The following is a 25411-nucleotide window of genomic DNA, read 5'->3' as shown; positions in this document are numbered from 1 at the left end:
GGGGTCCTTGGGACACATGGGGAGAGGTGGTTCTTGTGCTGGGTGGACATTTGGTAGAGGCTATGTGGTTGCCCCACAGGCAAAGGTCCCAGCAGACCCTGGAGAACAGCCTCATTTACTGGTGTTGGAACAAGTACATTAAGGGTGAACCCTGGTGCCAGATGTGTGTTGTGATTTACCATAATCCCTGAAAAGCTGCTGCTACAAGATCATGCCAACGTTTTCTGGGGCAGGCTGGCACCTGGCCACGGTCTCTGGGCATCTGCAGCAGTGGAGTTGCACAAACGTTTCTGGGGGCAGGCGGGGACGCTGCCATTGCTCAGTGAGACCCTCCCCCAGAGGGTCTGGGAAAGTCAAAGCTGTGAGGGGTTTGGAAACAGCCCCCACCTGAGTTAAAACTCAGGAAGGAGATGCTGTCTGGCAGGCTGATGGCTTGGTCTCAGATAGTGTAGAAATGAAGACTGGACAGAAGCTGGAGACAAAGGAGGGGTGCTTGATTGCTGGTGGAGGAGGGAACAGAGCTCTGAAACTAGAGGCTGGGTAGCTGGGTGACGCCATTTTCATCCCTCCTGCACATGCGCATACACGCCTACACGCACCACCACAATCAATACCAGTAAGCTAAGCAGCACCATCTAGTGGAGAAGAGAGCTGTTACACCAAGCCCAGCCCAACTGGCCAACCGTGCTCTAGAGGAACATAAGTCTCTCAGTCTGTTTAGTTTACAGATTATAAAGTGGTTCATAGTTTGACTTCTAGGGGAAATTGGATGTAATTTCAATCATATTTCATTCTCTTCATTGGTCTATCTTTTCAGTTTTTTTCTTTTTTCTTTTATTATTCTTGAATACAGGAAGAGAAAAATTTATTTTTATTTTCTATTTTTATAAAACAGATTTGTAAATTTTTTTTCTATTATATTTTTTACTTTTTTATACATTTCTTAAATTCTATTTTACTTTCATCAATTCATGTCATTATATTTTATTGTATTCATTTTTTCAAAATTTTCAAATGCTTTCTTTTTTTCCCCCATTTTTTTTCTTTTCTTTCCTGTTTTTTCTCTATTCTGTCAAGCTTCTTTAAAAAACCAGACCAAAATACACCTAGCATCTAGCATCCTTTATTTGATATTTTTTGTGTTGTTTTTAATTTTCTAATTTTAAATTAATTTATTACTTCTTTTTGTTCCTTCAAAATGATGAAATGAAGGAATACACCCCAAAAGAAGTAACAAGAAGAAATGACAGCCAGGGACTTAATCAATACAGATACAAGCAAGATGTCTGAACCAGAGTTTAGAATCACGATAATAAGAATACTAGCTGGGGTTGAAAATAGATTAGAATCCCTTTCTGTGGAGATGAAAGAAGTAGAATCTAGTCAGGATGAAATGAAAAATGCTATAACTGAGATGCAATCTCTAAAGGATGCCATGGCAGCAAGGTGGATGAAGCAGAGCAGCAAATCAGTGATATAGAGGACAAACATATAGAAAATAATGAAGAAGAAAAAAAGAGAAACTAAGACAAATGAGAATGATATAAGAATTAGAGAACTCAGTGACTCATTAAAAAGCAATAACACGGGGGATCCTGGGAAGATGGCGGCATAGGAGGACGCTGGGCTCACCGCACGTCCTGCTGATCAATTAGATTCCACCTACACCTGCCTAAATAACCCAGAAAACCGCCAGAAGACTAGCAGAACGGAGTCTCCAGAGCCAAGCACAGACAAGAGGCCCACGGAAGTGGGTAGGAAGGGCGGTGAGGCAGTGCGCACTACACGGACTGGCGGGAGGGAGCTGGAGTGGAGGGGCTGCCCCTCGGCCAAGCAGAGACCCCGAGTCTAGCTTGCAGAAGCGGAGGGGCTGGACGGAGTGTGTTCCGACAGCAAGTGGGACTTGACATCTGGAAGGTTAGAAGCTAACAGCTCTGCACAGAGAGGAGGAGGGCTGGAGGACAACGGGAGGAAGAGTTGTTGAGCACCGGACGACAGAGCTCAGCTTGGCGGGGAACAAAGGTGCTCACCAGCGCCATCTCCCTCGCCCATCCCCCAGCCAAAATCCCAAAGTGAACCAGTTCCTGCCAGGGAACTTGCTTGCACCATGCAAACACCCAACACTGTGCTTCTGCGGATCCATCCCTCCAGCGGGTCTGACTCCTTCCTGGTGCCACAGAGCCCCTCCTGAAGCGGATCTCTGAAGGAAAAGCGAGCTGAGCATGCTCCTCCCGCCCCCGTGCACCTTGCCGATCCACCCCAGCTAATACGCCAGATCCCCAGCACCACAAGCCTGGCAGTGTGCAAGTAGCCCAGATGGGCCACACCACCCCACAGTGAATCCCTCCCCTAGGAGAGGGGAAGAGAAGGCACACACCAGTCTGTGGCCCCAGCGGTGGGATGGGGGCAGACATCAGTCTGACTGCGGGCCCAACCACCAACGCAAGTTATATACCACAGCACAGGGGAAGTGCCCCGCAGTTGCGCACCACTCCAGGGACTATCCAAAATGACGAAACAGAAGAATTCCCCTCAAAAAACGTCCAGGAAATAACAACAGCTAACGAACTGATCAAAAACGATTTAAACAATATAACAGAAAGTGAATTTAGAATAATAGTCATAAAATTAATCGCTGGGCTTGAATACAGTATAAAGGACAGCAGAGAATCTATTGTTACAGAGATCAAGGGACTAAGGAACAGCCAGGAGGAGCTAAAAAATGCTATCAATGAACTGCAAAATAAAATGGAGACAACCACGGCTTGGATTGAAGAGGCAGAGGAGAGAATAGGTGAACTAGAAGATAAAATTATGGAAAAAGAAGAAGCTGAGAAAAAGAGAGATAAAAAAATCCAGGAGTATAAGGGGAAAAATAGAGAACTACGTGATGCACTAAAGAGAAATAATATACGCATAATTGGTATTCCAGAGGAGGAAGAGAGAGGGAAAGGTGCTGAAGGGGTACTTGAAGAAATCATAGCTGAGAACTTCCCTTATCTGGGGAAGGAAAAAGGCACTGAAATCCAAGAGGCACAGAGAACTCCCTTCAGACGTAACTTGAATCGATCTTCTGCACGACATATCATAGTGAAACTGGCAAAATACAAGGATAAAGAGAAAATTCTGAAAGCAGCTAGAGATAAACGTACTCTAACATATAAAGGGAGACCTATAAGAATCGTGACTGATCTCTCTACTGAAACTTGGCAGGCCAGAAAGGAATGGCAGGAGATCTTCAATGTGATGAACAGAAAAAAAAATATGCAGCTGAGAATCCTTTATCCTGCAAGTCTTCATTTAGAATAGAAGGAGAGATAAAGGTCTTCCCAAACAAACAAAAACTGAAGGAATTCATCACCACTAAACCAGCCCTACAAGAGATCCTAAGGGGGATCCTATGAGACAAAGTCCCAGAGACATCGCTACAAGCATGGAACCTATGGACATCACAATGACTCTAAACCTGTATCTTTCTATAATAACACTGAATGTAAATGGACTAAATGCACCAACCAAAAGACATAGGGTATCAGAATGGATAAAAAAAACAAGACCCATCTATTTGCTGTATACAAAAGACTCATTTTAGACCTGAGGACACCTTCATATTGAGAGTGAGGGGATGGAGAACTATTTATCATGCCACTGGAAGTCAAAAGAAAGCTGGAGTAGCCATACATATATCAGACAAAGTAGACTTTAAATTAAAGGCTGTAACAAGAGATGAAGAAGGGCATTATATAATAATCACAGGGTCTGTCCATCAGGAAGAGCTAACAATTATAAATGTCTATGCGCCGAATAGAGGAGCCCCCAGATGTATAAAACAATTACTCACAAACATAAGCAACCTTATTGATAAGAATGTGGTAATCACAGGGGACTTTAACACACCACTTACAGAAATGGATAGATCATCTAGACACACGATTGATAGAAAAACAAGGGCCCTGAATGATACATTGGATCAGATGGACTTGACTGATATATTTAGAACTCTGCATCCCAAAGCAACAGAATGTACTTTCTTCTCGAGTGCACATGGAACATTCTCCAAGATAGATCACATACTGGGTCACAAAACAGCCCTTCATAAATATACAAGAATTGAAATCATACCATGCATTCTTTCAGACCACAATGCTATGAAACTTGAAATCAACCACAGGAAAAAGTCTGGAAAACCTCCAAAAGCATGGAGGTTAAAGGACACCCTGCTAAAGAATGAATGGATCAACCAGGCAATTAGAGAAGAAATTTTAAAAAAATATGGAAAAAAATGAAAATGAAAAAACAACAATACAAATGCTTTGGGATGCAGTGAAGGCAGTCCTGAGAGGAAAATACATTGCAATCCAGGCCTATCTCAAGAAACAAGAAAAATCCCAAATACAAAATCTAACAGCACACCTAAAGGAAACAGAAGCAGAACAGCAAAGACAGCCTAAACCCAGCAGAAGAAGAGAAATAATAAAGATCAGAGCAGAAATAAACAATATAGAATCTAAAAAAACTGTAGAGCAGATCAATTAAATCAAGAGTTAGTTTTTTGAAAAAAGAAATAAAATTGATAAACCTCTAGCCAGGCTTCTCAAAAAGAAAAGGGAGATGACCCAAATAGATAAAATCATGAATGAAAATGGAATTATGACAACCAATCGCTCAGAGATACAAGCAATTATCAGGGAATACTATGAAAAATTATATACCAACAAACTAGACAACCTGGAAGAAATGGACAAATTCCTAAACACCCACATGCTTCCAAAACTCAATCAGGAGGTAATAGAAAACTTGAACAGACCCCTAACCAGCGAAGAAATTGAATCAGTCATCAAAAATCTCCCAACAAATAAGAGTCCAGGACCAGATGGCTTCCCAGGGCAGTTCTACCAGACGTTTAAAGCAGAGATAATACCTATCCTTCTCAAGCTGTTCCAAAAAATAGAAAGGGAAGGGAAACTTCCCGATTCATTCTAGGAAGCCAGTATTACTTTGATTCCAAAACCAGACAGAGACCCAGTTAAAAATGAGAACTACAGGCCAATATCCCTGATGAATACGGAGGCAAAAATTCTCAATAAGATACTAGCAAATCGAATTCAACAGCATATAAAAAGAATTATTCACCATGATCAAGTGGGATTCATTCCTGGGATGCAGGGCTGGTTCAACACTCGCAAATCAATCAATGTGATACATCATATTAATTAAAGTAAAGATAATAACCATATGATTCTGTCAATTGATGCAGAAAAGGCCTTTGACAAAATTCAGCAACTTCCTTAATAAAAACCCTTGAGAAAGTCGGGATAGAAGGGACATACTTAAACATCATCAAAGCCATTTATGAAAAGCCCACAGCTAACATCATCGTCAATGGGGAAAAACTGAGAGCTTTTTCCCTGAGATCAGGAACACGACAGGGATGCCCACTCTCACCGCTGTTGTTTCACATAGTGTTGGAAGTGCTAGCATCAGCAATCAGACAACAAAAGGAAATCAAAGGCATCAAAATTGGCAAAGATGAAGTCAAGCTTTCACTTTTTGCAGATGACATGATATTATACATGGAAAATCCGATAGACTCCACCAAAAGTCTCCTAGAACTGATACATGAATTTAGCAAAGTTGCAGGATACAAAATCAATGTACAAAACTCAGTTGTATTCTTATACAGTAATAATGAAGCAACAGAAAGACAAATGAAGAAACTGATCCCATTCACAATTGCACCAAGAAGCATAAAATACCTAGGAATAAATCTAACCAAAGATGTAAAAGATCTGTATGCTGAAAACTATAGAAAGCTTATGAAGGTAATTGAAGAAGATATAAAGAAATGGATAAACATTCCCTGCTCATGGATTGGAAGAATAAATATTGTCAAAATGTCAATACTACCCGAAGCTATCCACACATTCAATGCAATTCCAATCAAAATTGCACCAGCACTCTTCTCGAAACTAGAACAAGCAATCCTAAAATTCATATGGAACCACAAAAGGCCCCGAATAGCCAATGTAATTTTGAAGAAGAAGACCAAAGCAGGAGGCATCACAATCCCAGATTTTAGCCTCTACTACAAAGCTGTCATCATCAAGACAGCATGGTATTGGCACAAAAACAGACACATAGACCAATGGAATAGAATAGAAACCCCAGAACTAGACCCACAAATGTATGGCCAACTCATCTTTGACAAAGCAGGCAAGAACATCCAATGGAAAAAAGTCTCTTTAACAAATGGTGCTGGGAGAACTGGACAGCAACATGCAGAAGGATGAAACTAGACCACTTTCCCACACCATTCACAAAAATAAACTCATAATGGATAAAGGACCTGAATGTGAGACAGGAAACCATCCAAACCCTAGAGGAGAAAGCAGGAAAAGACCTCTCTGACCTCAGTCATAGCAATTTCTTACTTGACACATCCCCAAAGGCAAGGGAATTAAAAGGAAAAATGAATTACTGGGACCTTATGAAGATAATATCTTCTGCACAGCAAAGGAAAAAACAACAAAACTAAAAGGCAACCAACGGAATGGGAAAAGATATTTGCAAATGACATATCGGACAAAGGGCTAGTATCCAAAATCTATAAAGAGCTCACCAAACTCCACACCTGAAAAACAAATAACCCAGTAAAGAAATGGGCAGAAAATATGAATAGACACTTCTCTAAGGAAGACATTCAGATGGCCAACAGGCACATGAAAAGATGCTCAATGTCGCTCCTCATCAGGGAAATACAAATGAAAAGCACACTGAGATATCACCTCACGCCAGTCAGAGTGGCCAAAATGAACAAATCAGGAGACTATAGATGCTGGAGAGGATGTGGAGAAACGGGAAGCCTCTTGCACTGTTGGTGGGAATGCAAATTGGTGCAGCCTCTCTGGAAAACAGTGTGGGGGTTCCTCAAAAAATTAACAATAGACCTACCCTATGACCCAGCAATAGCACTGCTAGGAATTTACCCAAGGGATGCAGGAGTACTGATGCATAGGGGCACTTGTTCCCCAATGTTTATAGCAGCACTTTCAACAATAGCCAAATTATGGAAAGAACCTATATGTCCATCAACTGGTGAATGGATAAAGAAATTGTGGTTTACATACACAATGGAGTACTACGTGGCAATGAGAAAGAATGAAATATGGCCCTTTGTAGCAACATGGATGAAACTGGAGAGTGTTATGCTAAGTGAAATAAGCCATACAGAGAAAGACAGACACCATATGGTTTAACTCTTATGTGGATCTTGAGAATCTTAACAGTAACCCATGGGGGAGGTGAAGGAAAAAAAAAAGAGGTTAGAGTGGAAGAGAGACAAAGCATGAGACTCTTAAAAACTGAGAACAAACTGAGGGTTGATGGGGGGTGGGAGGGAGGGGAGGGTGGATGATGGGTATTGAGGAGGGCACCTTTTGGAATGAGCACTGGGTGTTGTATGGAAACCAATTTGACAATAAACTTCATATATTGAAAAAAAATGACTATTATGTTTTTTAGTTTTAGAATTTCCATTTGGTGGCACCAGGGTGGCTCACTCAGTTAAGCATCTGACTCTTGACTTTAGCTCAGGTTATGATCTCATGGTTTGTGAATTTGAGCTCCATGTTGGTGTCAGTGCAGCCTGCTTGAGATTATCTCTCTCTTTCTCTCTTTGCCCCTCCCCTGCTCTCTTTCTCTGTCAAAAAATAAATAAGTAAACTTAAAAAAAGAATTTCCATTTGATTCCCCCCTCCTCATTTCTGTTTTTAGATGACTTGTCATTTGTTTTCTTGAATGTATAAATTATAATTAGTTTAAAGTCTATGCCTAATGCATCCAATAGCTTAATCTCTTATAGATTTATTTCTTTTTTCTATTTCTATTTATTTTCTATTTCTATTCTTTTCTTTTTCTATTTTTTCTATTTCTATTTCTTCTTCTTTTGGCTTCTCCTTTTAAAAATAATTTCTGTTTGTCATGTCTCTCATGTGCTTTTGTTTGAATGTTAAACATTATGAATGAAAAATTCTAGCAAATTTAGATGAAATTTTCTTAATTTGTAGAGGATTTTCTTTTGCTTTGGGAAAGCAGTATACAAAGGAGTAATTTAGCTTAAGTAAATCAAGAATTAAACTATTTTGAGGTTGGATTTCAATCTTTTCAGACCTATTCTATTTCTAGGTCACCCTTACTTCCAGTGTGTAATTCTTCAGGGCTTCTAACTGACAGCCTGGGGAATTTATCAGTTCCCCCAATCTTGGAAGTCCCCAAATTCCAATTTTTCATCTTTCCTGCACTTTGAAATTGCCAATAGCTCTGTTTATCTTCCCAGACTCTTAATTACCTATTTCTACTTGGCTTCTTCGCTTCTAGTTCTACACCTATTAAGAATTGGTGAATGCATCAAGGAGAAAATTAACTCAGACTACCCATTTCATTTCTTTGTAGTTTCTTTTTCTCCAGGATATTAGCCCATCAAACCCTGGCTGTCTAGTTGGCTTTGTGCTCTGGATTTTGACTCCTTAACTCTGCATAATTACTAAAAGCTCTATTCAGGTTTCTGTATCTTCCCAGCTTCTTTTTCAGCCTCTTCACCAATGCTGATAATGGACTCAAGGGGAAAATTGGTGCCAAATGTCAGTTCACCTCATTAAATTTCCCTTCTTTCCAGGATTTTGGTACCTCAATCCTGGCTGCTTTGGAAGTTTTCTGATTTCTTTAAGTAATTTAATCTATTTAAATATAATAACAATGAATTTTTCAGGTTTTCTTGTCCTTCTAAATGGGGGGGGGATTAGTCTTCTATTAGTAGGCCATTATAGCTAGAAGCAGAGCATCTTTCAAAACTTTGAACATAATATTTTCATTACCATCCCATGAAAAATGCTTTCTAATTTTAAATGTAATTTCTTCTTTGACCCATATGTTATTAGAAGTGTATTTCCTAATTCCAAAAAATACGTGGATTTTAGTTATTACATTGTTATTACTGATTTTTAGTTAATTGCACCATGGTGAGAAAACATACTCTGTATGACTTTAATCTTTTTGCAATGTTAGAACTTGATGTATAGCTCAGGATATGATCAATTTTTATACACGTTCTGTATGATTTTTAGTTTATTTATGAGAGGGAGAGAGAGAGAGAGAGAGAACGGGGAAAGTACAGAGAGACAGGAGACATAGAATCTGAAGCATCCAGGCTCTGAGCAGTCAGCACAGAGTTCTATATGGGGCTCAAACCAATGAGCCATGATATCATGACCTGAGTCGAAGTTGGACGCTTAACCAACTGAGACACCCAGGTACTCCCAGGTACATATTCTGTATGTTTTTAAAAATAATATATAAACATATATGTTGTAATTGTTGAGTATAGCTTTATACCAACCAAGGTTTGAATTAATTGGGTCAATTTTGCCAGTCATGTTCAAATTTTTTATGTGTCTGCCATTTTTATTTGCTCATTCTGTCAGCTATAAAAAGAGATATGTTAAAATCTCCCACTGTGATTGGGGATCTCTATTATTTCTTGTAGTTCTGTCCATTTCTGTTTTATATATTTTGAAACTATGTTATTAGATGCATACAAATTTAGAATTGTTACATCTTTCTGGTGAATTCTACATTTTCCCTCATGTATTATCCCTCTTTATCTCTAGTAATGCTTTTTGACATAGTACCCATTTTATTTGATATTAGTATTTTTTAAGTTTATTTATTTATTTTGAGACAGAGAGAGTGAGTGAGCACGAGTGGGGGGAGGGGCAAAGAGAGAGAGAGAGGGGTAGAGAGAATTCTAAGCAGGTTTCATGCTGTCAGTACAGAGCCTGATGTGGGGCTTGATCCCACCAACGATAAGATGACCTGAGCCAAAATCAAGAGTTGGATGTTTAACTGACTGATCCACCCAGGTGCCCCTGATGCTAGTATATCTTTATCAATTTTTGTTTAGTTAATGCTTTCATGGTATATATTTTACATTTTTACACTTTCAAACTTTCTGTATGTTTGAGTTTTAGATGTATCCTTTCTGAACAGCATATAGTTGTGTTTTGTTATTTGTATCCAATATTTCAATATTTATGTTTGAACTGAAGCATTTATTATGTTTTAACTTAATGTAATTTCTGATACATTTAGAGTATAATCTCTTATCTTATTCAGTGATTTCTATTTGACCAGCCTACTCTATGTCCCAATTTTTTTCTTATCTTCTTTAGGATTTATTCACTTTTTTATTATTCCTCTTTACTAGCTTGATAGTTGTACTAATTCACTATTGTTTAGTGATTACCCTATACATTACAACATGCATTCTTGATTTTTCAAAGTTTTCTATGAATCAATCCTTTTCCCCCTTTTCTCAGACAGCTCACAGGACTTCACATGCCAACTCCACTTACCCTCATCTCAATGTATATGGTATTGTTGTCATGCATTCAAACTTTCTATATGCTTCCAACCTATTTCTCTTTATATTTCAATATTTTAAGAATTCTTAAAATTATTTCATATGGTCAAGACTCACATATTTACATTTTCCTTTGTAGTTCTTTTCTTCCTGCTTTGTAAAAAGATAAATTTTCATTATGCTTGAAGAACAACATTTAGTATTTCTTCTAGTATGAATTTGCTCATATCTATATCTATCTATATCTATATCTATATCTATATCTATATCTATATCTATATCTATATCTATCTATATATCTATTTATATACCTCTATCACTATCTATCTATCTATCTATATATTTATATATATATGAGTTGCATGCTCCACTGACAGAGCCAGCCAGTCATACTTGAATTTGCTACTGGTATATATTTTTTTGTCTGAGAATGTCTTTATTTCAAAACAAAACAAAACAAAACAAAACAAAACAAAACAAAAAACAGGGCTTTCCAAAGAGGACAATGTCCCAATAGAGAAGAATCACTCTTTCCCCAATTAAAATGATCACATTTTTTTGTGCGGTGCTTAAGATATTACAAATTTCAGTTGTGTTCTTGACCTCTCCAAGCGTCCTTTCATTCAGGGCAAAATGTGGTTTGCTCAGCCCAAGGATGCTGGTTTTTCATTTATCCACAATATCAATAGTCATTTGGCCAGCCTCTCCATTGTTGGAAACGCGATTCCCACTCCTGACCCCGCTATTAAGAAGAAAGCTTTATGTGCTCCGGATAACTTGAATGCACGTATTGAAAATCAGGGGCAGATTAAGATGTACATCAATGAAGTGTGTCGGGAGACTGTGTCACATTGCTGCAACTCGTTTCTGCAGCAGGCCGGATTAAATTTGTTAATAAGCATGACAGTTATTAATAACATGCTTGCCAAGTCCGTTTCAGACTTGAAGTTTCCTTTGATAGCAGAGGGAAGTGGATGTGCTGAGCTTCAGGTTTTGAAACTGTTGATGGGTTTGTCCGAAAAGCCAGTCTTGGCAGGGGAATTGCTGGGTGCCCAAATGCTGCTCTCATTCATGTCCCTCTTTATGAGGAACGGAAACAGACAGGTTCTCCTGGACACCCTGGCCTCTTAAATGGCCATCTCGAACAGAATGGAACTGAATCTGCCCAAAACCCTTCTGGTGAACACACACATGTGTTCTCACTCAAAGAATCTGCAGTGGGTGCTGTTGAAGATCCAGTCTTAGCCCATCACCACATCACGGAGTGAAAGTTACACTCGCTAAATCGAGGACCACACTCCTATTGGCCAGGCAGGGGTTCCCACAGGGCTTGGAGTAACTTCTTGGTTTTGCAGTCTGCAGGCAATGTGCATTGTCAGTCACTCCCTTGTGGCCTTCTTCCTGTGGTAAAGGGATCATTCCAGCTGCCAGATGTGGGTACAGAACATCCTATTATAGCATCATGAGGGATGCCCTGCCCGTGGTGGTCTCCCTGTCTAAGCGGGACCATTTTGTGGAGACCAGACACATATCGGAGCTTGTGCTGAAAATGCTTTTGTTGCCGCTTAGGTTGAATTCTTTCTCATTTACTGCTTCTTCTTTGCGAGCTGATGGATGGTGAACCTATTCATCAAAAACCTACACCCCCCTTTTGTGTGCTGTACTGACTTAACCTTATCCACCCAAACCTACCATTTGTATGTATCATCAATAAAGGTGTGTGCTTTGATTGGCAAAAGTGAGACATGGAACTTGCCCTTGAGTTTACAGTCTACATGAAGAGGAAGACAAAAATACGCGACCAACCGACACCAACCCACGCTAACTAACTGGGGGCCTTTGCTCCCTGACAAATGCATGCTTATCAGTGCTCACAGGAGGCGGGGTAGAGGTGGGCTGCAGTGCTCAGGATAAGCCTCAAGAAGGGGCTGGAGGGCTGGGGGTGGGAGCAGGGGAGTGGAGGTGGGGTTAGTGGAATCAGGATGGAGTGTTGGGAGGACTGAAAGAGACAACACTTTTGAAGCAGGCGGCACAGTGCCTGGCACCTGGAGCAGAGAAATCCCTCAACGAAAGTGTCTTTCCTTGACTGCCAGCCTAAATAGGAAGGTCAGTATCCTTGGGGTGTGTGTACACGTCCTTGGGGACCACTGGACAACCCATCCCTGCGCATGTCACGCACTAGTATAGCAGTGATGGTTGCCGCTCTCCGAGTGCCCACTTTGTGTAGTTCTGTCTCTCCTGCAAAGCGGCTGTTAAACCTACCTCCAGGCCCCCTCCCTCCCTTGGGACCCCAAGCCCAGATTCCTGGCAGAGCGAGAAGTGTTGGCCTCTGCTTCCTCTGGGGGAACCTCCTTTCTGCCCTTTCCCTGGTACCTTCGGTGAAACCCAAGAAGGGGCCAGCAGAGCCTTCCATGAACTCCCCATTGGGGTGGTAGGGCAGATGTTGAGGGTGGTAGCAGGGTATGACAGGTCCATGGGGAGACATCTCTGTCGCCTCCATCCAAGCTCCTGGCATCCCTAGGAGGAAAGGAGGAACCCAGCCCTGTGCATTGAACCACTCCGTGGATCTGGGCAAGTCACGCTGCCACCCCTCTCAATACTGCCAGACCCCTCCCAGCAGCACCTTGGCCCTTGCATCACCAAAGCCAGGTTCCCTGACGGCTATTGATGTGTCAAGCAATGGTCCTCTTCCTCAGAGCCCTGGCCAACAGGCTCAACAAGAAGCTTCCCTTGGGCAGAGCTGCTTCTGTGCCTGGTGCCCTCTCCTGGTCTCCATGGGATGCTGCTCTGGGCCACTGTGCCCTGCACATCAGCACTCTGTGTGTGCTCTGCTTTCGGACTGCTCTCCTCTGCACAGAGCACAGTTTTACTTTTTCTCCCTTCTCCCAGAGTTTGGGTTGCAGGTAGATTACAACTCTAAGACTTTTTTCCATCCGCCCTGTGCTTCGGGCTGACTAGCAGGCACGGGCACCTGCCAGGTGCCCCAGAATCTTCCAACATGCAATGGAGACACTGCTTCTTCCCAGGCACTGGCACCTTGGATGGCCAGCATGTGACTTGTGGTTGCTGTGACACCACGCCCCAGTAGGGCTCACCCCCCCACCCCCCGGGAACTCTATTCCTCTGCTGGCTGCTGGGCCCTGCCATGTTGCTTAAGAGTTGCTAATGCGACCACCCCTTTCTCCCAAGCCAGCCTCAGGTGGACTGGGCAATCTATTTCCCAAGTAGAATGGCCGTGCAGACAGCTCCCACACCCACTTGTCCCAGTGGAGCCTGCTTGGCCAATGCTGTCTTCAGTGACACCCTCATGCTCATTCTCTTTAATCTCAGCACAAAGGCAGAAAAGATTTTCTCCTTCCTCCTGGCTTGGGGCCCCAAGTTAACACATGCCTCCCTTCTCCTCTTTGCTCTGCCAAATCAACAGTCGAGTGCTGCCACAGGCACTTGTCCTCCATCTCCAAGGCAGGCACTTGGCGTTTTTAGGCCACGGCTGACTTCTAACTCAGGGAGGGCCTTGGAGGCTTTCTGCCTATCTCCTGAGCAACTTTCTGTCCCTGGGAAGCCTGTTGGCATCGAAGGGTCTTCATGGTGTGGTTTTGGCCCAACTCAAGAGCCTCCTCTGCGTCTGCTGGCACTGCCCTCCAGAAAACACTCCTTGTGTCTGGAAGCTCAGGCCTCTGGTCTGCCCTTCATCCCTTGGTTGGTTGCTGTGCCAGAGCAGGAGCCCTAGAGGCAGTGGAGGGGACTCAGGAGCATGCCTGCCACTCAGGGCCTGATTAAGACACACAGAGGCTTTCAGCACCAGAAAGACCATGGTGCCCCCTCTCATACCTAATTCAGAATGAAACAGCATGGGACCACCGGGCACCAAACTTGCCTACCTGCCTGCTGCAACTAACAGATTCTTTCTGGGCTTCCCCATGGGAAATATTTGACAAGGTCATCGATGCTTGAGATTGTCACACTCTGTGGGGAAGGGCCCTGCCTTGATGGGGCCCACCCCAGCCTTGCCTGCCTCTTGGCTAAATCTGGAACTGCCCCCACAGACTGCCTTCCAGCTCCCAAAAAGCCCTGGTTCTGCTTCTTATTCATCTCATGATTACGTCTACATTTGGTGCCTGTGGGTACCGGCTTGCACACTAGCTCCCAGTGCCCTCCCCAGCTTGCTGCCTCTCCTGGGAAATTTGTGATTTGACCTCCCCCCGCCCCCATTAAGTGGCTCCTGAGGTTGCAGACATCCAGCTTCCCAGCGGATGCCTCCAGTCTCAAAGTCTGCATCCTTCCCCGGGGCCCTATGTGCCACTCTCAAAACAGTTTCAACCATAATCCCCTCACCTTGATATGCCACCCACAGATAGGCACAGCCCTCACCAAGTCAATCTCTAAGCCGCCACAGCACCATTCAGCTTAGAGTTTGACAACTGTGGCCAGTGCTGGCTCCAGGCTCCTTTCCAGGGGCGGGCCACCCGTTGGTCTAAGATGCAGATGGGTGCTACACCACAGTCCAGGACAGTCCTGCAGAGGATCGGCCAGTCCCTTGTCTGCTACACATGCTGCATGCATCACCTCACACCCTGTCACTTCCCTCCTCTCTTGCTCTTGGCCTCCTGTTACCCGGAAGGCAGGCTTCTTTTCCCTCATTGCCTCTTGTTTTTGTGTGTGGCTTAGGATGTCCTCCCTCATGCCCCAATTACAAAGAGTCTCCTGTAGGGTCTCCTAATTCCTTCATACTTTTACACTTAAAGGGTCTCACAGATCTACTTGGAAGTTACCTTTGTGAAAGGTAGGGGGTGTGATCCAACTTGACTTCTTTCCCCAAAGGGGTAGCAAATTAACCCAGCACCATTTAGCACTCCATTCTCACGCTGCAGTGTGGCACATATGGGATCTTCATGCACCCAGCTGAGCATCCCCTCTGTGGCTTCCCGGTGGGAATTGTGTCCTGAGGCACACCTTTCTCCCAGGAACTCCTAACTGACTCGGGGACCCTCAGCTCACTGGGGGGGCCCTATGGCAGGTGGTGTGTGTGTTAGCAGGGAGGTATGTATTGGTGCTTGTGAGCAGGCCTCTGTCCCAGGTTCCTTCTCAGGACATATCCTGGCTCACAGGAAACATACGAACCCCGTACCCCAGCCTACTTTAACAACACGGGAAAGTGGGGACTGGTTTCTTCCCTCACCAAAATTACTGTATTTGTGTGAGAGAAAAGCAAGTTCATTTTCTATGTTTAGATTTGCTGCACTTTGCACATGGTAGTCTTTTGCCACTGTTGAAGTATGCCTATTGTCACATGTTGCATTCATGGCTCAATAGTTTCTCTCAACACTGCCCTTGATTTTTTATTTTTATTGTGGTATGTTTCATCAATCTGGAATTTTAACTAGTCTGTTCCTGTCAATGTTTGTATTGAACTGTGATATTTTTTTAGGAGTCTTCACATCCCATATTTACTAGAAAACATTTGCCTATATTTCCTTCTTTTCTTTAATATTTTTTTTTAGAGAGAGAGAGAGAACAAGTGGGGTGGAGTGGCAGAGAGAGAGAGGAGAGAGAGAGAGAGAGAGAGAGAGAGAGAGAGAGAGAGAGAGAGAATGTGAAGTAGGCTTCCATGCCCAGTGTGTAACCTGACACAGGGCTTGATCACACGACCCGGTGATTGTGACCTGAGCTGAAATCAAGAGTCAGATGCTGAACTGACTGAACCCCCCCAGGCACCCTGCCTATATTTCCTTTTAATATAAGTACAGTTTTTCTTTTTAGAGTTAAAGAAAGAATTTCTTTAGAGTTAGGTTCTTTTTTTAACCTACTAGTAGCGTATATTTGTAATGTGTGTGTGTTTTTGTACATGTGGTTTGAGGTAGACTTTGTGTCTTAATTTTCTCTAAATGTATAATGAGTTACACTAATGTCATTCATTGCAGAATCCAATTTTTTCCCATACAGAATTAGGCAAGTGTGCTCCAAATTCCCATGTTTAGAATATGAACATGGATTTACATGCATTGTCTCCTTTTGTGGATCTTAACAAGCATGTAGTCTTCAGTCACTGGACCTTTGGTTCTTCTTATCAGTAATTCACACTTAGCTCAATTGAGTAAATGACAAACACAGAATGATATGTAAGGCATAGCAATAAGTTCCACCCAACACCATTCACCTTTTTTCCCAAAATCATATCACAACTCTTTCTTGTAAAACATAAATTTTAGAACAAGGCACTTAGTTCACTGTACTGTGGAAAAATAAAGAACATTCTACCATCTTGGAGCAATGAATGTCCAAGTATGGCTGTAAGGTACACACTGAGAATTTAATGATTTTAACGAACCCATTGAAGTTTACAAAGCTGTGTTAACCTAACATCAGGAAAGAATGCAAGATAAAGGCACAAATGTCCCTGCTCATGTTGCAGTGTAATTCCCCAAGGATGCCATGTTATAAACATCCTCATTGTCTTCAGTGCTTGAAGCATATGTAGACTTGGGATTGCTCACCACAATTCCCATAGAAGATAGACTGGTGATGAAGGAGTGCATCTGTTGTGCATAAATATCTCTACTGTTAAAGTAAGGTAGCTTGTGACATGTCTCTGGTGGGTCCTCACTGCACTGGTTCACATCAATGTCCTTCTGCTTCTGGAAAACTTGTTGAAGATAATGGTGATAGGCCATTGATAGTGATAGCACAGATGATGCATGTGCTGGCGATAAGCTTCCTGGCCAAGGTGACTCGGTGCTTGTCTCCATAGCCCCTAGTAGTCATGCTGATGGTGGCCCACCATCAACATATAGGGATGCTGGTGAGGTTGGAGATGTGGTCATCTTTCTCCACAGAGTAGATAAGCACAGAAAAAACGGAAATGCCCACAGAGAGAGAAGCAACAGCCTAACTTCATGGTAGCTGTGTCTCTATGTGATATCTAGAGAACAAAGTCCTACTGAGCGCTGGGCAAGCTTGAGAATTTGGAAAATCCTTATAAGCCTGAAGATCTGGACCACCATGCCCATGTTCTCAATGTCCTCGCTCTCTTCCTCCTTGGTGTCTACAGTCAAGGTGGCATAGAAGGGAATAATGAAGATGAAGTCACTTATATTCAGAGGGTTTTTCCAGAATTTCTTTTGAAAGGGAGAAACAAGCAGCCAGATGGCAAGCTTGCAGGTGAACCAAGCGATGCATGCAATCTCCAAGCCTTCCAGCACGGGGTCATCTACCTCTCCATCCTCATTCTGGAACTCTGATATACTGTGGACACACATGGCCACAACGGAGGCCAGCACCACACTCAAGGAGGTGATGGCAATCAATGAGCTTGGCAGACAGGCAGTAGGCTGGATTTTCCATTCAAATCCACATCTTCTTCTGTAGTTGACCAAATTGCAGCTTATCAAACTTATCCAGCTCCTTCTCAGAGAACAGTCTTCAGAAGAGCCTGTACTCACATCATTGCTTTTCATGTCCCAATCTTTCTCATAGTTTTCTTCCTTGCCTTCCTAGTAGCCCTTACTGCAACAGAAAAAAACCCCACACAGCTCCTCCATGACATGTAGCTTACCTGTGCAATAAAAATTCAAAACATATCTGAACAAGGAGGGGTTCAGTTCAAAATAGTACTCCTTATCGGCATCACTCACTGTAGTCTCACAGCTCCAGAATGGCCTCTTCCAGGTGAGCAGCTTTCTGAGTCTGGTGTGAGGAAACCACGGGAGGGTGCCTTTGGTTGATGCACTTCTTAGAGCCTCCCTCGTTCAAGTTGACAAGTCCCTCCTCTTGTCCAGGATGATGCAAAAACTAATCAAATACCATGGTGGATAGAGGAGGCAGGGAGCTGGATGTGAAGGGAGATGAGGAAGTTCACACTGCACCCTTGTGTTAGATGTCACACTCTCTGCCCTCGTCCCATCCAGTGGAATGTCCATCATCATCTAAGAAGCTCTGCCCTTCTTCCCTCACAGAATGTGTGGTGCACACAGGCATTTAGTGGCCAAAAGGAAGAAAATAATCATGTTCTCCGGTTATACCAGCTGAAGCAATTGCTACGAAATCAATCTTACAGATTTGAGTGGGATAAGATCCTCCACCAATGGGCTTCTTTGTCATCTGTAGGATCATAAGCTTCTTCTGTTTCCCGTGTCTGCTTTGTGGCACACACTGTCCTGGGAACTGCGGGAGTCCAGACAACTCAGGATCACTCAGCTCTGTGATGCTGCCTGCCCACGGCTGTGGGGATCAGGCTTCATGGTGCAGCGAGGAAAGCAGGGTGGCCTGCCTAGATCTGTCTGTCTGTCCATGCAGAATCCAATTTTTAACGTTTTAAGTGAAATTGCACTAAGTTTATGGGTTAATCATTGGCAAGAGTTGGCATCTTTATAATTTTCCCATCTAGGCACATTTATTTAAATCCTCATTTTCTTTAGTGAAGTTTTCTTTATAATCATCTTTCCCATTTCTTTTTGGGTTTTATTCCTGTGTATTTGTCTGTTTTTGTTTGCTTGTGAATAGGCATGGTGAATAGGCATTTACCTTCTCCTACAATGCTATTTCCTTCAACTCCACTGTTCTTATTCCATGTGCCAACACACTAGATATATGTGTGGGGTCTGCTGCTTTTGGAACAGCAATAAAAAAGGAGAATGATCAAGTGCTTCACCATAGTTACTCCTAAAGAGGAAGGAAAAGGAAAAGGACAAGAATTAAGTCCTATTGTTCCACAAATGTTCTTTTCCAGGAACTCTCCCTATAGACCCTTTCTTTTCTTTTCTCTTTTTTTTTTTGTTTTTTTTTTTTTTTTGTTACTTTTATATTCTCTTGCTCCCTCTTCCCTGGAGTGCAGTAGTTCAAACTGGTTATTCTGGCTTATTCAATCATTTTTTTTTTTTTTCAATCCTGGCAAGGTTTCCATTACGTTTAACCATGTTCTATTGTTCTTTGTTCTTGGATGTATGGATATGGGATGATTTTGAAGGAAGGAAAGGTATTGGAATTTAGCCAAACTTTAAATTGATGGCTATGAGTTTTATAAGTTAGCATTGAGAAGTCTAAGTTTCTCTTTTTTCAAGTTTACTTATTTATTTTGAGAGAGGGAGAGACAGAAAGAGAGAGATAGGGAGAGCACACATGAGCAAATGGGAGAGGGGTAGAGAGAGAATCCCAAGTAGGTTCTACTTGGTCAGCACAGAGCCTGATGCTGGACTCGATCTCAGGACCTGTGAGATGGTGTCCAGAGCTGAAATCAAGAGTCAGACACTTAACCGACTGAGCCACCCAGGCGTCCTGAGAACTCTGTTTCTTTTATTTTTTATTTTTATTAAAATTTTTTAACATTTATGTATTTTTGAGAGACAGAGAGAGACAGAGCGTGAGCAGGGGAGGGACAGAGAGAGAGGGAGATACAGAATCCAAGGCAGGTTCCAGGCTCTGAGTTGTCAGCACAGAGCCCAATTCAGGGCTCGAACTCATGAACTGTGAGATCATGACCTGAGCTGAAGTCGGACGATTCAATCCTTGCCAGGATTGAAAAAAAAAAAAAATGATTGAATAAGCCAGAATAACCAGTTTGAACTACTGCACTCCAGGGAAGAGGGAGCAAGAGAATATAAAAGTAACAAAAAAAAAAAAAAAACAAAAAAAAAAAGAGAAAAGAAAAGAAAGGGTCTATAGGGAGAGTTCCTGGAAAAGAACATTTGTGGAACAATAGGACTTAATTCTTGTCCTTTTCCTTTTCCTTCCTCTTTAGGAGTAACTATGGTGAAGCACTTGATCATTCTCCTTTTTTATTGCTGTTCCAAAAGCAGCAGACCCCACACATATATCTAGTGTGTTGGCACATGGAATAAGAACAGTGGAGTTGAAGGAAATAGCATTGTAGGAGAAGGTAAATGCCTATTCACCATGCCTATTCACAAGCAAACAAAAACAGACAAATACACAGGAATAAAACCCAAAAAGAAATGGGAAAGATGATTATAAAGAAAACTTCACTAAAGAAAATGAGGATTTAAATAAATGTGCCTAGATGGGAAAATTATAAAGATGCCAACTCTTGCCAATGATTAACCCATAAACTTAGTGCAATTTCACTTAAAACGTTAAAAATTGGATTCTGCATGGACAGACAGACAGATCTAGGCAGGCCACCCTGCTTTCCTCGCTGCACCATGAAGCCTGATCCCCACAGCCGTGGGCAGGCAGCATCACAGAGCTGAGTGATCCTGAGTTGTCTGGACTCCCGCAGTTCCCAGGACAGTGTGTGCCACAAAGCAGACACGGGAAACAGAAGAAGCTTATGATCCTACAGATGACAAAGAAGCCCATTGGTGGAGGATCTTATCCCACTCAAATCTGTAAGATTGATTTCGTAGCAATTGCTTCAGCTGGTATAACCGGAGAACATGATTATTTTCTTCCTTTTGGCCACTAAATGCCTGTGTGCACCACACATTCTGTGAGGGAAGAAGGGCAGAGCTTCTTAGATGATGATGGACATTCCACTGGATGGGACGAGGGCAGAGAGTGTGACATCTAACACAAGGGTGCAGTGTGAACTTCCTCATCTCCCTTCACATCCAGCTCCCTGCCTCCTCTATCCACCATGGTATTTGATTAGTTTTTGCATCATCCTGGACAAGAGGAGGGACTTGTCAACTTGAACGAGGGAGGCTCTAAGAAGTGCATCAACCAAAGGCACCCTCCCGTGGTTTCCTCACACCAGACTCAGAAAGCTGCTCACCTGGAAGAGGCCATTCTGGAGCTGTGAGACTACAGTGAGTGATGCCGATAAGGAGTACTATTTTGAACTGAACCCCTCCTTGTTCAGATATGTTTTGAATTTTTATTGCACAGGTAAGCTACATGTCATGGAGGAGCTGTGTGGGGTTTTTTTCTGTTGCAGTAAGGGCTACTAGGAAGGCAAGGAAGAAAACTATGAGAAAGATTGGGACATGAAAAGCAATGATGTGAGTACAGGCTCTTCTGAAGACTGTTCTCTGAGAAGGAGCTGGATAAGTTTGATAAGCTGCAATTTGGTCAACTACAGAAGAAGATGTGGATTTGAATGGAAAATCCAGCCTACTGCCTGTCTGCCAAGCTCATTGATTGCCATCACCTCCTTGAGTGTGGTGCTGGCCTCCGTTGTGGCCATGTGTGTCCACAGTATATCAGAGTTCCAGAATGAGGATGGAGAGGTAGATGACCCCGTGCTGGAAGGCTTGGAGATTGCATGCATCGCTTGGTTCACCTGCAAGCTTGCCATCTGGCTGCTTGTTTCTCCCTTTCAAAAGAAATTCTGGAAAAACCCTCTGAATATAAGTGACTTCATCTTCATTATTCCCTTCTATGCCACCTTGACTGTAGACACCAAGGAGGAAGAGAGCGAGGACATTGAGAACATGGGCATGGTGGTCCAGATCTTCAGGCTTATAAGGATTTTCCAAATTCTCAAGCTTGCCCAGCGCTCAGTAGGACTTTGTTCTCTAGATATCACATAGAGACACAGCTACCATGAAGTTAGGCTGTTGCTTCTCTCTCTGTGGGCATTTCCGTTTTTTCTGTGCTTATCTACTCTGTGGAGAAAGATGACCACATCTCCAACCTCACCAGCATCCCTATATGTTGATGGTGGGCCACCATCAGCATGACTACTAGGGGCTATGGAGACAAGCACCGAGTCACCTTGGCCAGGAAGCTTATCGCCAGCACATGCATCATCTGTGCTATCACTATCAATGGCCTATCACCATTATCTTCAACAAGTTTTCCAGAAGCAGAAGGACATTGATGTGAACCAGTGCAGTGAGGACCCACCAGAGACATGTCACAAGCTACCTTACTTTAACAGTAGAGATATTTATGCACAACAGATGCACTCCTTCATCACCAGTCTATCTTCTATGGGAATTGTGGTGAGCAATCCCAAGTCTACATATGCTTCAAGCACTGAAGACAATGAGGATGTTTATAACATGGCATCCTTGGGGAATTACACTGCAACATGAGCAGGGACATTTGTGCCTTTATCTTGCATTCTTTCCTGATGTTAGGTTAACACAGCTTTGTAAACTTCAATGGGTTCGTTAAAATCATTAAATTCTCAGTGTGTACCTTACAGCCATACTTGGACATTCATTGCTCCAAGATGGTAGAATGTTCTTTATTTTTCCACAGTACAGTGAACTAAGTGCCTTGTTCTAAAATTTATGTTTTACAAGAAAGAGTTGTGATATGATTTTGGGAAAAAAGGTGAATGGTGTTGGGTGGAACTTATTGCTATGCCTTACATATCATTCTGTGTTTGTCATTTACTCAATTGAGCTAAGTGTGAATTACTGATAAGAAGAACCAAAGGTCCAGTGACTGAAGACTACATGCTTGTTAAGATCCACAAAAGGAGACAATGCATGTAAATCCATGTTCATATTCTAAACATGGGAATTTGGAGCACACTTGCCTAATTCTGTATGGGAAAAAATTGGATTCTGCAATGAATGACATTAGTGTAACTCATTATACATTTAGAGAAAATTAAGACACAAAGTCTACCTCAAACCACATGTACAAAAACACACACACATTACAAATATACGCTACTAGTAGGTTAAAAAAAGAACCTAACTCTAAAGAAATTCTTTCTTTAACTCTAAAAAGAAAAACTGTACTTATATTAAAAGGAAATATAGGCAGGGTGCCTGGGGGGGTTCAGTCAGTTCAGCATCTGACTCTTGATTTCAGCTCAGGTCACAATCACCGGGTCGTGTGATCAAGCCCTGTGTCAGGTTACACACTGGGCATGGAAGCCTACTTCACATTCTCTCTCTCTCTCTCTCTCTCTCTCTCTCTCTCTCTCTCTCTCTCTCTCTCTCTCTCTCTCTGCCACTCCACCCCACTTGTTCTCTCTCTCTCTCTAAAAAAAAATATTAAAGAAAAGAAGGAAATATAGGCAAATGTTTTCTAGTAAATATGGGATGTGAAGACTCCTAAAAAAATATCACAGTTCAATACAAACATTGACAGGAACAGACTAGTTAAAATTCCAGATTGATGAAACATACCACAATAAAAATAAAAAATCAAGGGCAGTGTTGAGAGAAACTATTGAGCCATGAATGCAACATGTGACAATAGGCATACTTCAACAGTGGCAAAAGACTACCATGTGCAAAGTGCAGCAAATCTAAACATAGAAAATGAACTTGCTTTTCTCTCACACAAATACAGTAATTTTGGTGAGGGAAGAAACCAGTCCCCACTTTCCCGTGTTGTTAAAGTAGGCTGGGGTACGGGGTTCGTATGTTTCCTGTGAGCCAGGATATGTCCTGAGAAGGAACCTGGGACAGAGGCCTGCTCACAAGCACCAATACATACCTCCCTGCTAACACACACACCACCTGCCATAGGGCCCCCCCAGTGAGCTGAGGGTCCCCGAGTCAGTTAGGAGTTCCTGGGAGAAAGGTGTGCCTCAGGACACAATTCCCACCGGGAAGCCACAGAGGGGATGCTCAGCTGGGTGCATGAAGATCCCATATGTGCCACAGTGCAGCGTGAGAATGGAGTGCTAAATGGTGCTGGGTTAATTTGCTACCCCTTTGGGGAAAGAAGTCAAGTTGGATCACACCCCCTACCTTTCACAAAGGTAACTTCCAAGTAGATCTGTGAGACCCTTTAAGTGTAAAAGTATGAAGGAATTAGGAGACCCTACAGGAGACTCTTTGTAATTGGGGCATGAGGGAGGACATCCTAAGCCACACACAAAAACAAGAGGCAATGAGGGAAAAGAAGCCTGCCTTCCGGGTAACAGGAGGCCAAGAGCAAGAGAGGAGGGAAGTGACAGGGTGTGAGGTGATGCATGCAGCATGTGTAGCAGACAAGGGACTGGCCGATCCTCTGCAGGACTGTCCTGGACTGTGGTGTAGCACCCATCTGCATCTTAGACCAACGGGTGGCCCGCCCCTGGAAAGGAGCCTGGAGCCAGCACTGGCCACAGTTGTCAAACTCTAAGCTGAATGGTGCTGTGGCGGCTTAGAGATTGACTTGGTGAGGGCTGTGCCTATCTGTGGGTGGCATATCAAGGTGAGGGGATTATGGTTGAAACTGTTTTGAGAGTGGCACATAGGGCCCCGGGGAAGGATGCAGACTTTGAGACTGGAGGCATCCGCTGGGAAGCTGGATGTCTGCAACCTCAGGAGCCACTTAATGGGGGCGGGGGGAGGTCAAATCACAAATTTCCCAGGAGAGGCAGCAAGCTGGGGAGGGCACTGGGAGCTAGTGTGCAAGCCGGTACCCACAGGCACCAAATGTAGACGTAATCATGAGATGAATAAGAAGCAGAACCAGGGCTTTTTGGGAGCTGGAAGGCAGTCTGTGGGGGCAGTTCCAGATTTAGCCAAGAGGCAGGCAAGGCTGGGGTGGGCCCCATCAAGGCAGGGCCCTTCCCCACAGAGTGTGACAATCTCAAGCATCGATGACCTTGTCAAATATTTCCCATGGGGAAGCCCAGAAAGAATCTGTTAGTTGCAGCAGGCAGGTAGGCAAGTTTGGTGCCCGGTGGTCCCATGCTGTTTCATTCTGAATTAGGTATGAGAGGGGGCACCATGGTCTTTCTGGTGCTGAAAGCCTCTGTGTGTCTTAATCAGGCCCTGAGTGGCAGGCATGCTCCTGAGTCCCCTCCACTGCCTCTAGGGCTCCTGCTCTGGCACAGCAACCAACCAAGGGATGAAGGGCAGACCAGAGGCCTGAGCTTCCAGACACAAGGAGTGTTTTCTGGAGGGCAGTGCCAGCAGACGCAGAGGAGGCTCTTGAGTTGGGCCAAAACCACACCATGAAGACCCTTCGATGCCAACAGGCTTCCCAGGGACAGAAAGTTGCTCAGGAGATAGGCAGAAAGCCTCCAAGGCCCTCCCTGAGTTAGAAGTCAGCCGTGGCCTAAAAACGCCAAGTGCCTGCCTTGGAGATGGAGGACAAGTGCCTGTGGCAGCACTCGACTGTTGATTTGGCAGAGCAAAG

At 43.2% G+C, this 25411-nt stretch overlaps 2 protein-coding genes and 2 pseudogenes across 3 annotated transcripts in view; 3 read left to right on the top strand and 1 right to left on the bottom strand.

Moving 5' to 3' along the window:
* Positions 1-10611, top strand: part of ARMCX4 (armadillo repeat containing X-linked 4) — a 66647-nt gene extending 56036 nt beyond the window's left edge. The window contains exons 7-8 of one of the 2 annotated variants that reach the window (XR_008418191.1): positions 8675-8725; positions 9831-10611. The gene's annotated coding sequence lies outside the window, so the exon portion shown is untranslated. Of the gene's footprint in view, positions 1-8674; positions 9169-9830 lie in introns of those variants that run through there. The other variant, XR_008418190.1, reaches the window with a different exon arrangement.
* Positions 10612-10990: 379 nt separating this feature from the next.
* On the top strand, positions 10991-12159 carry LOC128773776 (protein ARMCX6-like; the record flags this gene model as incomplete). The annotated part of the gene is made up of 1 exon (XM_053891348.1): positions 10991-12159. A coding segment is annotated over one exon (558 nt), but the record flags the coding sequence as incomplete, so codon positions are not given.
* A 4105-nt stretch (positions 12160-16264) lies between these two features.
* LOC109261740 (potassium voltage-gated channel subfamily S member 3-like) lies at positions 16265-18575 on the bottom strand (annotated as a pseudogene).
* A 2055-nt stretch (positions 18576-20630) lies between these two features.
* Positions 20631-22961, top strand: LOC128773901 (potassium voltage-gated channel subfamily S member 3-like; annotated as a pseudogene).
* The last annotated feature ends 2450 nt before the right edge of the window (positions 22962-25411 follow it).

Source organism: Panthera pardus, unplaced genomic scaffold, assembly GCF_024362965.1.
Source record: "Panthera pardus isolate Hobbes unplaced genomic scaffold, ASM2436296v1 HiC_scaffold_27, whole genome shotgun sequence".
Classification (NCBI taxonomy): Eukaryota; Metazoa; Chordata; class Mammalia; order Carnivora; family Felidae; genus Panthera; species Panthera pardus.
This window is presented reverse-complemented; position numbering and strand designations above follow the sequence as displayed.